Source organism: Lolium rigidum, chromosome 4 (genome assembly GCF_022539505.1).
Source record: "Lolium rigidum isolate FL_2022 chromosome 4, APGP_CSIRO_Lrig_0.1, whole genome shotgun sequence".
NCBI classification, from domain to species: domain Eukaryota; kingdom Viridiplantae; phylum Streptophyta; class Magnoliopsida; order Poales; family Poaceae; genus Lolium; species Lolium rigidum.
Window position 1 is genome coordinate 164,024,313 of NC_061511.1, and position 15,237 is coordinate 164,039,549.

The following is a 15,237-nucleotide window of genomic DNA, read 5'->3' on the forward strand; positions in this document are numbered from 1 at the left end:
CATGCTGGATAGCGGTCTATGTTCTTTGTCGTAATGCCCTAAGTAAATCTCATAGTAGTCATCATGATATGTATGTGCATTGTTATGCCCTCTCTATTTGTCAATTGCCCAACCGTAATTTGTTCACCCAACATGCTATTTATCTTATTGGAGAGACACCACTAGTGAACTGTGGACCCCGGTCCATTCTTTTACATCTGAAATACAATCTACTGCAATCTCTGTTCTCTGTTGTTCTTTACAAACAAACATCATTCTCCACACCATACGTTTAATCCTTTGTTTACAGCAAACCGGTGAGGTTGACAACCTCACTATTAAGTTGGGGCAAAGTATTTTGATTTTGTTGTGCAAGTTCCACGTTGGCGCTGGAATCCCTGGTGTTGCGCCGCACTACACTCCTTCACCAACAACCTTCAGGTGGCATTCATCTCCTACTGGTTCGTTAATCTTAGTTTTTTACTGAGGGAAACTTGCTGCCCCAACGGACGTGTGCTTCACGCGTCATCAGTTCTCCGCTGAGAATCTCTCCCTTTTCAGGAACAAAAATTACACCCATCCGGCGCTAACTAGCACCAGATTTCGGCAAGAGGGGAGATGCTTTAATACTTTTTTTTTGAGTGGAGATGCTCTAATGTGAGGCCTTTCCCTCCTTCGAGAAGAACATATACCAACAATAAAAAAAACACTCAGCCCAATTGTACTAGCTTCGTTCGTTGCTCAGCCCGGCCGATGAAGTTCAAAAACAAGCCCATCACCAGCCCGAAAGAAGACGGCACCTCATCCCCTTCCTCCCCAATCCAAAACCTCCCACCTCGGAGCCGGCAAGCGAGCACGGTGCCACCCAGTCTCTTTCTCCCATGGCCACGGCGCCGCACCTCGCCTTCCACCTCCCATTCCCCTTCCCTTCCACCTCCCGCCCGCCGCCCAGAGCCCTAGCCCCGCCGCCCGCGCGCCGGGCCCCTCTGCGCCTCGCTGCGGGCCGCCGCTTCCGCCCGCCCACCGCCGACGACGAGCCCCCCGAGGCCGCGGAGGACTCGTCCCACGGCCTCAACAGGTACGACCAGCTCGCGCGCCACGTCGAGAGAGCTCGCAAGCGGCAGCAGGCCGACCAGCCGGAGGTCACCGCCGACCACCCGCTCTTCTCCTCCCCTCCCTCCGCCGGGAGCTACGACCCCGACGACGAGTTCTTCGACGAGATCGACCGCGCCATCGCGGAGAAGCGGGAGGAGTTCACCCGCCGCGGCCTCATCAAGCCCACCCCGCCTCCGCCGCCCGAGCTGGACGGCCCCGCCGACGAGCTCTCCCCCGAGGAGGCCATCGACCTCGACGAGATCCGCAGGCTGCAGGGCCTCAGCGTAGCGACTTCCGTGGCGGACGAAGAGGTGGACGGGGGCGAGCTGCTGCTCCACGACGACGAGGGCTTGCTGCTCGACGCCGATGACGAAGCCTTCGACGTGGCGGACGAGCTCGGGCTAGAGGGGCCGAGGTTGCGGCACCCGGCCTTCCGCATGACGCTGGCCGAGCTCCTCGACGAGAGCAAGCTGGTCCCGCTGGCGGTGACGGGCGACCAGGACGTCGCGCTCGCGGGGGTGCAGAGCGACGCCCGCCTCGTGTCGGCCGGGGACCTCTTCGTCTGCGTCGGAGACGACGGGCTCGCTGGGCTTACCGAGGCTGACAAGCGCGGTGCCGTCGCCGTGGTGGCCGACCAGGACGTGGACATCGAGGGCACCCTGGCCTGTCGCGCGCTGGTCATTGTCGACGACATCGCGGCCGCTCTGCGCGTGCTCCCGGCCTGCCTCTACAGGCGGCCCTCGAAGGACATGGCTGTCATTGGCGTCACCGGGACCGACGGCGTCACCACCACCACCCACCTCGTCAAAGCAATGTACGAGGCCATGGGTATCAGGACTGGCATGGTAGGCGTTCTCGGCGCCTATGCCTTCGGCAGCAACAAGCTTGATTCGCAGCCTGGTGCGTCAGCTGACCCAATGGCCGTTCAGAAGCTGATGGCAACGATGGTGCACAATGGTGCTGAAGCTGTTGTGTTGGAGACCACCACTGATGGGATGCTACCATCAGGTGTGGACAGTGAGATAGATTACGACATCGCCGTGCTGACCAATGTTAGGCATGCCAATTTGGAGGCTGGCATGACATACGAGGAGTACATGAGCAACATGGCCACTCTTTTTGCCAGAATGGTGGATCCTGAGCGCCATCGTAAGGTGGTGAACATCGATGATCCAAGCGCACCATTCTTTGCCGCCCAGGGAGGGCACGGTGTCCCTGTGGTGACGTATTCGTTTGAGAACAAGAAGGCTGACGTGCACACTCTCAAGTACCAGCTTTCCCTGTTTGAGACGGAGGTTCTTGTGCAGACGCCGCATGGGATCCTTGAAATCTCCTCTGGGCTGCTAGGGAGGGACAACATCTATAACATCCTTGCAACTGTGGCAGTTGGTGTTGCAGTGGGCGCGCCATTGGAGGACATAGTGAAGGGTATCGAAGAGGTGGATGCAATCCCAGGTCGGTGTGAGCTAATTGACGAGGAGCAAGCCTTTGGGGTGATCATCGATCATGCCAGGACACCAGAAGCTCTGTCAAGGCTTCTTGACTCTGTAAAGGAACTAGGTCCACGCCGTATTGTCACGGGTATGACAGTTTCCCTCATAGTTCTCATTAAAACACTGCTTATTGTACTATTGAAATTGTTAATTTGTTGTAGGCTGTTGCTATATGTTCTCTGTTCTGGTTGGTATTACAGATTGAACCTCCTGCTCTGTTGTTCTATGTAGTTGTTGGATGTTGCGGTGAGAAAGAAAGAGGGAAGAGGCCGATGATGACAAAGATCGCTGCTGAGAAAAGTGATGTTGTTATGTTGACATCCGACAATCCAGCAAGTGAAGACCCCTGTATGGTTCTTAGTATATCTGGTTATGAGATCATAATGTTTTAAACACATGATTGAGCTGTAGTTTTATACATGTTTTCTTGGTCTATTCTGAGCAGTGGATATCCTAGACGATATGTTGTCTGGCGTAGGATGGACCATGGAAGAATACTTGAAGTATGGTGCAAATGATTATTACCCGCCCCTACCAAATGGTCACCGTCTCTTCTTACACGATATTAGAAGAGTTGCAGTGCGAGCTGCTGTTGCAATGGGCGAGCAAGGCGATGTTGTTGTAAGTTTTTTTGTCAAGTTCTCTATTTTCAGGAAGCCTTTGCTGTGGTCCTTAGTCACCATTATATGTGAAGATATTGTTGAAATATGCTACACTTGAGTCTCCATGCAAATGATTTTCTGTAATTTGCTTACAGAAGTTGATCTGGTATTCTATAGTTTTAAGTATAATGATTTCAATGATATAATACCAATCGCGTCATGTGTCTGCATCGATCTGTGTCAGAAAGATTTATAAAGTAGGTTGCTGGTTACTATCTGGGTCAAACTGAATGTGCTAGACTACTAGTAAAGAACTACTGAGTTGAATTAATGTGGTGAGATAGAAGGTTTGACTCTAGGTGTTAACTCTATCATAGGTTTGCTGGTAACCATCTTCCACCTGTTTGTCCATTTTGATCCTTATTCCTGACCACTTTGGTTTATTCTTCAGGTTGTCACTGGAAAAGGAAATGATACTTATGAGTTGGAAGGCGATAAGAAGGAGTTTTTTGATGACAGGGAAGAGTGCCGCGAAGCACTACAATACGTTGATCAATTGCATCGATCTGGAATAGACACCTCAGAGTTTCCATGGCGGTACGTTTCGTTCTAAACCACTGGTTCTCAGGGCTTGTTCCCTCACTACTCATGTGTACTCCCTCCGATCCCTTTTAATTGACTCGGATTTAGTATAGTTGTGTACTAAATCCGAGTCAATTTAAAGGGATCGGAGGTATATGTGCTTGCTGCCGTAAGGTTCTGCCCTTCCAAACACTTCTCCTTGCCTCTAGTTTTTCATTTCCTATAGAAAAGACCAACCTTCACCCAAAACTCCCAAAGGAATCACATGCTGTAGATTTTGAGAACCCCAATTCACGTTATCTACATACCTCGCACCTTATGTTCTGTTTTAGTATAACTTGGTCTGAATGCATTTGTATTATGTCAGCGATTCGGATGTACCAGTTTCTTCTTTTGCAATGTTGTTTCACATGAAACCACCGGATTACTCATCTTGTTTCTCTCTGTCTGCCACAGGTTACCAGAAAGCCACTGATTGTGATGTACCCAAGATGTCTGAGCTTCTTTTCCCAGTTATGAAGCGGCAATGCATTCCCAATTTTGCTAGCATGAGCTTCTCAAAGATAGGCTAGCCGACCGAGCCAGGCAAGAAATCTTACCCAGCTTGTGCTCAATGTTCTGACCTTGGTTGCTAACTGCTAACGAATAATTAGCTTATGATTATCTTTGATGATTACTGGAAAGTAGATAAATAGATGGCCTTGAAATTTTGTCTGTGATTATCAGTGATGCAGATTTTTTCCCGGGTGAAAATCTACAAGCAAATAGAAGACATGAGACATTTATAAGTGTAGTTTTTTCTGAATTCTTCTGACATTAACAGTTGCCCCCGAATTAACTGTTGATCCAGCGCCCACTGGAGCTATTTCGCCTCTTTAACGTACTCTACATTTAACATGAAACCAGTCTTCTGAAGAGAGGCGAAATGGCTCCTGAGATGAACAGCAAAATCTTGTTAAAAAGCGTGTACAAAATTTTAAAATATTTACACATAAATGCTCATGTCCTCTACTAGACGTTTGTATTGTCGAAGAAGGTATAATTATGCCTGAGCAAATAGCAAAGTTTGATGTCCGAAAAAGTAAAAAAAAAAACTCACACCCTAAACTTGTTACAATTTTTTCCATGACACTTTGCAAGCACATAAAGGACTAGCAGAATTATATTTATATATTTTTAAAAATTTAACATTTGGAACTTTTTTCCCACCTGGGATCACCTCTGTATTTATCGTCTTGTGTATTGTTAGTTTTGGTACCCAACAGAAGTAATATACTCAGTACAGTAGGATATATGAGTTTAGGTGCAAAACTGAAACTGAATACGCCAGTTTACTTTGTGCCTGTAGGGTCATTTAAGAGTTCCTGACCGCATCACGTAATACGAATATGCCTTCCCCTCAAAATGCTTTCCAGTCCCAAACCCTATCAAGGCCATGATAACGGAGATTGAGGACCTGCTATCTGTTTGCTTGAAATAGGCTTTCGCCCTGCCATATTAATATAGTAACCATAGTGATACAAGAGTTCGAAATAAATAAAATGCTGGGGCAGCATTAACAACATGCCCAAAACGAAAAGAAATGAAGGCTATAGCGAAGTGACAAAACGATGATGACCCAATCGTTGCACCCACCGTCTTTGATCCGTCACGTTCCAGCCACCCCGAAGCACCATTGACACGGTGCATTTGCCCGGACCAGAATGTCCTAGGGTTTTCTCCGACAAGCAGAGTATAGTGGGCAGGGTATTCCCACGACGCCCTCTAGGATGGAATGGTGCCACGCGAGTTCGGCACCGCGTCAGGGTAAGCTGGGATTTCTCCCAATCCACAAAAGAACCCTTGCGCAAGGGAGCGCCACCATGATTTTGAAGCCACCATCATGTGTCACTTCGTGATGCTTGCAAGTGGCCTGCAAGATGGAAGCACACGACCTCGTCGGGACGGGAAACAGCAACCCCGCAACCACGCGGGAGGAACCCATCTCCACCGTTGAGGCAATCATCGACCGGGCAAAGCGGCAGGGGTCCACCAGGCCCTGTTGGGCCCAGCCGGACCTAGATGGCCCCGTAAAGCCCTGGCCGCCTTGCTGCAGGCAGGCCATAGCGCCGCCTTACCAGCCACCTCCAACTGCAGCGAGCCCCGAAGCAACAACACGCCGGCCCGCTTGAGCCCATCCGGGCCTGCCCGAGCCCATCCAGGCCATGGCCGAGCCGACCACCGGAGGCAATTGCCGTGGAGAGCCACCGCTGGACGGCGCCGCCGCCCGCATCACCCGGCCGCGCCGGGCCAAGGCCATCTGAGCTACACCGTCGCCAAGGAGGGAGGGAGGCCCCGAACTGCTATCTGTTTCATCGGCACCCTGAAGACGTTGCTTTCGGTGCAACCACAGGCGACGACAAGCCAACCCTATGTCATTCGAGTTGAATTAAGCTGTACCTGCTCGTGGGTTCAGTAGGCAACCCTATGTCATTCGAGTTGAATTAAGCTGTATCTGCTCGTGGGTTCAGTTTCTCCTGTTTGTTGCAATATCATATAATTTGTTGTCATTTTTTTAGATAAAAGGCATGACAGCCTGACTTTAAATTAACAAAGTCTGAAGAGGTTTAACAAGGTTATTACACACGCTACGGCATACAACTTAGCCAAACGTAACATAACAACCAAATTGCCAAACGCAGAAGGCAAGGGGTCAAATAACTGAAAACAGGATCGAAAGCCATCAACTCCATGCACGAATCCCCAATGGCAGGAGAAGACGATGACTTCACGTGCTTGGGCGGAGGGCGGAGTATAGCTCACGAAGCTCGTTGATCATCCAACAGATACCTTCCTGATGCCTAGTCTTGAAGTTTATACTCCACAACTGCAAGAACAACATTGTTTTATAGATAACATCAGTGGGGTGGTTAATCACTTTCTTTTCGGTAGTAAGCTTATTACGGATAAGCCACAACCCCCAAGATTGCGCAAGAAACAACAGCCAAAGCAATCTATGCGGGGACACGCCAAACTAGAGAGGATATGGTGAAACTGGGCGAAGTTTGCGGGTCTCAAGTTGCACCCTAGCAACTGGCGCACAGGACACTCCGGACAAAAGATGCCAAGTAGCAAAAAAAAACATGTGAGAGGCATCTTCTGGAAACCCACACCACACAGTGCGCAAGCGCCATTAGACGGACCGTTGCGCATGGCAATCTGCAGATTGGAAGACATTGTCAAGAACCAGTTGCGAAGCAAAAAGATTGATCTTCAAGGGAATAGCCGCCCTCCACATGTCTTTTGCATGAGCCACCGTTGCCCCCTGCGACAATTTTTCATACAAGGAATTAATCGAGTACCTATCAGAAGGCTCCAAGTGCCAAACTACCTTGTCCTGTCCCTGGGCAAGGTGGACATTTGTTGTCATTTCCTTCTCGATGTTTTTCTCCACTCATGCATTTGTGTAAATTGTAGTCTATGAATTGGATTGTGAGGAAAGTGCAATTTTACATTGTTGCTGGCCACACAGTGGATGTATTTTGGATGTCTGATGGAGAAGGTGAGTTGCTCAATTTTCGTGGTAAATATTGTGCGCTGATATTGTACAGTGAGCTTGTATTCGGTTAAATGTTGAATGATGAGTGTAAATAACAAAGTCGAGTGTGTCTTGTAACTTGTAAGACTATGTTGGCTTTACTAATTTAAAATCGGGCAGTGAACTGCCTTTTATCTAAAAAAAATAACAGTCGAATAGCTCTACTGGTTGCCACTGGTGGATGCGTGGAACCTTTTTGTCCCACATCACGGTCCTTGGCAAACATTTGGAGGAGTTAGAATGTAAATGTGAGATTTTCGTAGATAGCTGGTTTGGGCCTCATAGAGCATCTCCACCGGGCGATCTCGATATTGGTCCCGATAGCATTTTGGAGCTGGCAGCGAAAATGAGATCACATCGGTGCACCCTAAACTGCGCCGACTAGTTTTCGAGCCGAATAGAAACACCGGTAACCCGTGCTGGCCCATTGGCGAAGGGCGCGAATCGGGCGCGCTGGCGCCTCACGGCACGACGATTTTCGCACGTGGGGCGCCTTGTCAGTGAGAGGACGCGGCGGTTCGCATCGGAAACGGCATCGGAAACGACACAGGGAGGTTGGTCATCGACGTTAATGGCCTCCAGCGCGGAAACCCAAGCAGCAGCGACTGGCCACGCGGCGTCCACCTACATTACCCACGCACCTCTAATGCGTGTCCGCCGCCTCCCTTAAAACCCCACCGGCGCGCACTTCTCTCTGTTCCCCACCTTCCAACCCTAGCCGTCGCCGTCCAACCGCCGCGCAAACCTCCCACGCACCCACCGAAGATGGCGCACAACGACGAGGACGGCGGCGGCGGCGTGCTCCACTCGTTGCAGCTCATCCTCGACAAGGCTGATGTACTGTATTGGCACCGTGTCCCCATGCCAGTACAGTACAAACTGCCGCAGGACTGGCACGTCTCCAATGCCGACTTCGCCGTGCCGCCGTCGCCACCGGCAGGACCGCAGACGTGAGCCCTCGCGAGGGAACGGCGGAGCCTAATGACGTCGGCGGAGAGGAACTTGCCGGACAACGCGGTCGACAACCCGACATGACATCGACGTTTCGAAGATGAGCACGCCGTCGAGCTCGCGCGGCCGCTTCAACACCGTCGGCCGCCGTGCCTGGTGGTACGGTCGCGATGTCGACACCACGCTTCGCCAGTACGGCTTCCGCCGACATGCCACGCGACCCGCTATACTTCCCGCATGCGGCGTGCATGGCGCCGGCGGCGCCGACTCAGCAGAGGGCGCCGGAAAGGACCGCGGCGTCCGGAAGCTCGCGCACAGATCGTCGTCAGCCGTCGCTCGCACGCGCTCGGCCACACCCACGACGAGGCGAGGCGCGCGTCCTCTGCTCTGGCCCGTTGGACGACGGGGTTGGGCCGCTGCCGCCGCGTCAAGGAGGAGGGCGCCACGGCCTCGCCACCACTTCCGCCAGCGAAGAAGAAACAATGGTGGGAGAAGGAGGCGGAGGTGCAGGCGGCCCTCCGTGGTGACGATGACAAGGAGGAATTCCCCGGCCTAAACTTCATGGTCGGCCGCTCCGTCGACGAGGACTACTGGCAGATTACGCTGGACCCGCAGCAGGCGGCGGTGTGGTCCGCCAGGGACCAGGATGCCAACTTCGTTGACCTCGCCAGACCATCGGAGCTGCCGGCGCCAAAGGAGGAGAAGGCTGACAAGGAGGAGCCCGACGAGGACGACAACTGGTCCTTCGGGGCATCCAGCGACGACGATGACGACCTGGACTTCAGCGCCTTCGACTCCCGGCACCGCTAGATGTTTTTTTAGTTTTTTAGTTTAAATTTGCGTTAAATTTGTACAAATTTCGTTCTAATTTCATATGAATATCATTTTTAAATTTTGACTTTAACTTTCAAAATCTATTGGGGGCGCCGGTTTGGGGCGCCGGTGTGGGAGCAGCATCCCCAAATAGAGGATGGTCTGCCGGCGCCCCTGCCGGCGCCTATTTGGGGGCCGCCGGTGGAGATGCTCTTAGAAGTCTAGTTCAGAGTTGACATATATGGTTTGAAAGACTGTTTGAAAATTTTATACGTTTTGTAGCTGAAAATCTGCAAATTTTAGTTGAAATTCGATGCAAGAAGTAGTTGCTGCATGGGCACCCGGCGAAGGTGAATGCAGATTGGTGCTCCCTACAGGTCTACATACGAGTTCTCTTCTCTTTCCCTTAGGGCATCTCCAGCGGCGCGATGCAAACGGTCGCTGAGCGACCGTTTTCGTCCACCGTGACCGAAAATGCGTCTGGCACCACCTCCAGCGGGGCGACGCAAAGTGATCGGGCTGTCCGCGGAGACGCAAACCTGACCCAAATATGTGCCTAGGATGCGTCTCTGGCGGACGCTCGACGGACGCGGAAAGTGTCCGCTCGCGTCTGGCGGACGTTTCGTCGGGCCCACCTGGCAGTGACGCAGCGTCGATGCGTCTTCTCCGCTAGTACTGGCAGCGAGGCGTCGTTTCGGCAGTCTGCGGCCGCGTAAATGGCGATGCCTCGTGTGGCGCGTGGCCGTCGCCTACCTCTGCGCACGTAGTAATGGCGATGCCACGCGTGGCGCGGCCGTCGCCCTGCCTCCGACCTATATATACAGGGGCGCGGGCATCTCATCTCCTCCCCACTAAATCCTAGCCGCCGCTGCCGTAGCGCCGCTTCCTCTCGGCCTCCGGCCAGATCCACCATGAGCAGCGCCGAACGCGGCCAGGCTGCCGCGCCTCCACCTCCACCTGCACCTCCCACTCCACCTCCTCCGGCCTCGAGCTCCTCCGAGGAGTTCGACTCCGAAGATAGCACCGACCTCCTCCACCCGGTCAGGGACGCTGCGGCCCTGGCACTCGCGGCGCAGGAAGCAGAGGAGGAGCTGGCGGGCCACGCGGCGTTGGACGCCGAGGCCGGAACGGCCGCAGGCTGGCGGCCGCCGCTGCAGCAGAGGACTCCGACTCGGAGATATCTTGGTCCTCCGATGACCCTGATGTGCCGACGTCGGAGGAGAAGGCGGCGGAGCAGAGGGCCCTCGTCGAGTCTTTCGAGACGCTCAAGGACGACGCCGCCAACGCGAGGCTGGAACAGTGCATGCAAGAGGACGCGGCGGTGCACCGAGCCATAGCGGCCACGCGGGAGGCGGCGGAGAAGCAGGCGACGGAGCGACGCAACGACGGTGCCGGCCCGTCAGGAAGCAAGTAGTCTAGGCCTATAGATCTACTTTATATAGTTTTTATGCATTTTTATGTACTACTTTCAAATGTTTTTTAACTATGTTGCAATTCAAAAAATGGGTCGCCCCGGTAGGAGCACACCCAGACGCAAACGGACGAGCGGACAAAATATATCCGCGGCGCGCGCAAACGGTTGCTCGCGACCACTTTTGGGCGTCCGAAATACGTCGCCGCCGCTCGAGATGCCCTTACTCTACACATGAGCTCCATTATCTTCCCTGTTTCTCTCGCCTGCCACAGTCTGCCTCCGCGATGCTCGATTGGGTTGTAGCCATGACTGTGTTGCGATCATACCACATATCTAGGGTCTTTTGGGAGGTGGCTGCATACTTTACTGTGTTGCCACATAGCTCAGCTGTGAGAGAATAAACGAAGCTATTTCGAAGATAGTTTAGTACATAAACTTGCAGATCACTGGATCCAGTTGGTGAACTTGCCCAAGTGACACAACACAGGTCCAAACCGGGCCCTGAGCGGTGTATCATGTACGCAAGTTGATGTATCATACATAAATATTTGCGTATTGATGACTGGACTGTCTGGGTCAAACTTTGTAAACTTTGATAAAATATTTATGAAAAACATTAACATTTTAAATATAACATTTATTGTAATACAATCTTTATAAAGTATGTATTTAGTATTATAAGTACTACTCCTTCTGATCCGGAAAAAGTGCCGGACAGGCCTTTTTGTCAAAAGAACCCTGCAGTTTTATTCTTCTCAACCCGCACTCCTACGCGTTAATAACGGCCGGCCGCATTAACCGCATTAATTCAGTATGCATGCGTGATCCAGCCAGCCAAAAGTCTCCACCACCAGAAACGTATGCATGCATGTCCGTTACAAGCCATAAATACTGAGTTATAGAGGGTTTAACTGCAAAACGTGATTACACTAACAGTCGGACAGTTTTTCCGGATTAGAGGGAGTAATATATTTTTCTATATTTTCGATCAAACTTTGTAAAGTTTGATTTTGACTAAACCCAGATCGTGAACTAAATAAAAACGGATGGAATACTTATTTTCTTCCTCAGATCAGTAAGTCCACATATTAACCGTGTATTTATTATGTTCATGCCTCCAATCCTCTTTCTTTTATAGTCAAATCCCGTTTTGATATAGGAGTACTACCTATTGGGCAAATCAAATATTTATGATGACTTCATTCCATATGATTTCTGAAAATATTCTCTCCCCTATTTTCATTCAAATTTGGTCTGTGGGCTGCGTTTGGGGCACAATTTAGGGAGCACGGATCGGATGGAGGCGTCCATATAAAGAAGTTGCCATGCTTGCGTTTATTTTTGCGCCAGACGAATATCACTCTCTGTGTTGTCTCTCACATCAACATGTCTCGACTTCATCTAGAGTTACACATCTTGTTCTTATGCAGCATTGTTCTTGCGCATCAAAGCTTTGGAGGTCGAGTTCATCAGATCAATCAAGAGGTAAACATTCTTTTGCCCCTCGTTGGAGTGTTCACCTTAAATATGTACGAACTTTTTTTTTGTGTGTGTTCATGCGTCGACCTAAACATCGCACGAAGGAACACCGGAGGTGTAGACGATGCAATGCACAGATGATTTCCTATCGTCCTCTAGTCTTGATTATCCAAGAGTTATTCTTAATTAGTTGGCGCTCTCGATTTTATCCTGTTCTGAGAGTTGAAACTTGAACCACTGGATACACGATCTCTCATGTCTGGTAATTTAACAATAAACTGAAGCCTCATCCTCTGGTTCAGGCTTCAGAGGAGCTATAGCACAGCTCCAGACAAAAGCTTAATTACTGATTATATGTTTCTTTATGTCCTGAAGGAAATTGCGGGCGTTTCGCCTGAGATTTTGAGTGTTGAGGCGAAAGCATCAAGTCCACAAGATATGAATCCCAGCCTCAATTCGTCACACACAGTGAGCTCCATTCATGTCCACTTGCCATACCCTTTCCCACCACAATATGGTGCTGGAACATATGTGAGTTGCTTTGCTTGGCCCTCTTTCCCTAAGAAATGGTGTGGATATTGAATTTTTTCCTCATATAATTAATTTCAGTTTGCTAGTTATATGACTCAAGAACGTGATAGCGGATATTTTGGAGTAATTGCTACGTTGGACGTCTATGGATACGATCTTAAAGAAGGTCAAATGAGCAGCGGATCCATCTACATAACTAACTTTGAGGGTCAGAATAACGATCAAATCGTTGTTGGGTGGATGGTAAGTTGCCTTTTTTTTTGTTCATTAGACTTGCCTCATGTTACAATATACTGTGATGCTTAGAAAATCCTTTCCACTAATCATTGGTTCCGCACGATGAATTATGTAGGTGTCTCCGCCTCGGTATAACGACTCTAAAACTCATCTTTCTACGGGTTGGGTGGTATGCATCCTCTCCAATTTGACCACACGTAGTTATGTTCAACTTTTTTTTGTTAGGTTGCTCACCACATACACCATGTGGTATGTTGAACTTTTTTAAGGAGGCTAATTCTCTCTAGTTGCTCATGTTTGAATGAACTTGTGACTTAAACAATGGTCTTAATGAAATTGCAGAAAGATGGAGCACATAATTCAATATGTCGCGACCTAGACTGTCCTGGTCTTCAGCTTGTGAGTGGGTCTCCCATATTCCCTAGTGATATCATATCCCCAGTCACTGAAGGCAACGGGGCACGGCAAACTATTACCATTAAAGTGCTCAAGGTATTTTTTTTCTTAAACTTTGTTCGAGTGAATGGTCAAAACAAAATCCAGCTCTAACGCAATTTTTCTCTCGTCTTCCATGAAATTGGCATTACTCTAGGACAAGTCGAGTGGGGATTGGTGGTTACACTGTGGCGTTAACGGCGACCCAATTCCAATTGGTTACTACCCGGCGTCTCTATTTGACCGCTTATCCATGAAAGCAACTCATATCATTCTTGGTGGCGTTGTTTCTAGGTCAGAAACTACAGGACTTCCTCCAATGGGCAGTGGAGCCTTCGCCTCCTCTGACTCGGACAAGGCCGCGGTGATCCGTGACATTCAACTAATCGACCAGGATGGCAGAAGCACCCCGATTGGCGATGATATGCCCGCACAAATCACCGACTTCAGGATTTATTCCGTGTCGCCAATGGTAGGATCAAAATTCTCATACGGAGGGCCAAGAAAAGTAACTAATAATCAGGGGAGTGACCGAGCGGGCACAGACCATCATACCCATGAAGATACAATCAAACATGTGAATTAATCAGTATCCCAGCAAGGAAGTTATAAATAAAATCATTTGTTTTGCCTACATAATTTCACTTTCCTACTACTATGTTTTAGCACTTCATGTCTCGGTTCCTTGTAGAAGACTACTAGTACTAGCAACGAACTGATGTTTGCATTTTGTGAGCTACTTTTTCCATAGTTTTTTTCTCTTTAAACTGAAAGTTCTGCAAAGCTATGACAAGCTAGACAACTTTTTATAGGAACAATCTAGACAGCTAACATGTCGCCCTGTCGGCGGCGGCGACGACGACTGACGAGAGAGCCTTGGCAATTAGCATGATCCTTCTATTTGATGGCCTTGGCATGATGAAGCTGCAGACCAACATCGATAAGTTCGATCTATACTGCAAGTAGTCTGCAAACTGGAACGGCCCTATGAACGAGATAGAATAGGACCACCATGGAAACCTCGGATCTTTACAAACCCTCCTCCTACAGGCTACTCATGGTCTTGGTCTATGTTGCTTCAACTCAAATAGCCACATTGTATACTCTGTTTTCCAACTTCTACTCTTTCAGTGCTCTCTTCTAACATTCCATTGCAGAAAGTACTAGTAAACGACAATGATGCAGACAATTTCCGCCTTTGTTCGAGATACTTCTGGACCGCACATGAAACATGATTTGTTCTTGAGGTGCCATGTTGGGGACAGAGCATGCACATTAAATTTAAATTTTCCAATTGAACAATACAACGCTTAGCGCATACGAACATAGTAGTAGTAGTAGATCTGTTAGTTTCTCCCAGTTAAACAGTACGATGACACATAATCTGGAAAGAAGTCAATTGCTTTGCAATTCGATTCTGCCTAAAACAGTCAATCATTTGTTTACAAATCGATCAAGGAATTACATGGATCGATCATCCAAGCACAATTGCATTCGGGACAGTTTTACTTTTACACACGTTGTGCTTTCAATAATCAATACCGCTGCGAGTATAACCAAGAAGCTCGGCGTCTTTTTTCTCGGCAACGGCAAAACTTCAACCTTTGCAGCTGCAACAGAGGGACGAGGAGCAGTGAACCATGTGTGCTTAAGCGCCTTGCAACAGGGAACATATCCCGCAGCCTGGTGTAATTGAGCCTCCCGGGTAGCAGTTGCTGAAACTTGGCGGTGAGCGGCAGGGACTTGAAGTCCGGCCACGTCCGCTCGTTGGGCATGCCGAGCACTCGGAAGATACTCCAGAGCTGGACTATGTGGGTTGTATCGTTGAACTGGTCCTCGCGATCGTTCGTTGTCGTCGTCGTCGTGGAACAGAGTCTTGCGGTGAGCATCTCGGCCATGACGCACCCGAGCAACCAGGTGTTCACGAGGGCGTCGTAATCTGGCTTGTGCAGGAGCATCTCTGGCGCCATGTAGGGGACGGTGCCGGCCTAGCAGTACGTCGGCGAGTCGGACATGTGGAGTGCGAGCCCGAGGTCGCACATCTTCACG

The 15,237-nt window shown here is 49.9% G+C and overlaps 2 protein-coding genes across 2 annotated transcripts; both read left to right on the forward strand.

Annotated features, from left to right (window-relative positions):
- The first annotated feature begins 860 nt into the window (after positions 1–860).
- On the forward strand, positions 861–4,544 carry LOC124647741 (UDP-N-acetylmuramoyl-L-alanyl-D-glutamate--2,6-diaminopimelate ligase MurE homolog, chloroplastic). The gene is made up of 5 exons (XM_047187626.1): positions 861–2,655; positions 2,799–2,915; positions 3,013–3,188; positions 3,621–3,766; positions 4,208–4,544. Exons 1-5 carry the CDS (start codon positions 861–863, stop codon positions 4,224–4,226), a joined length of 2,253 nt encoding a protein of 750 aa, XP_047043582.1. The 3' UTR covers positions 4,227–4,544.
- An 8,163-nt stretch (positions 4,545–12,707) lies between these two features.
- On the forward strand, positions 12,708–13,774 carry LOC124647742. Its single transcript, XM_047187627.1, has 4 exons — positions 12,708–12,759; positions 12,869–12,922; positions 13,096–13,245; positions 13,346–13,774. The coding sequence occupies exons 1-4, from the start codon at positions 12,757–12,759 to the stop codon at positions 13,772–13,774; spliced, it is 636 nt and encodes a 211-aa protein (XP_047043583.1). The 5' UTR covers positions 12,708–12,756.
- Positions 13,775–15,237: the final 1,463 nt, after the last annotated feature.

Bases quoted from the DNA above. Each gene is read 5' to 3' on its own strand.
- LOC124647741 (XM_047187626.1), top strand. From the start codon at position 861: ATGGCCACGGCGCCGCACCTCGCCTTCCACCTCCCATTCCCCTTCCCT. The intron at 2,916-3,012 runs GTATGGTTCTTA...TATTCTGAGCAG, and splicing joins TCCAGCAAGTGAAGACCCCT to TGGATATCCTAGACGATATG. The intron at 3,189-3,620 runs GTAAGTTTTTTT...TTTATTCTTCAG, and splicing joins GCGAGCAAGGCGATGTTGTT to GTTGTCACTGGAAAAGGAAA.
- LOC124647742 (XM_047187627.1), top strand. The intron at 12,923-13,095 runs GTATGCATCCTC...ATGAAATTGCAG, and splicing joins ATCTTTCTACGGGTTGGGTG to AAAGATGGAGCACATAATTC. The intron at 13,246-13,345 runs GTATTTTTTTTC...GCATTACTCTAG, and splicing joins TTACCATTAAAGTGCTCAAG to GACAAGTCGAGTGGGGATTG.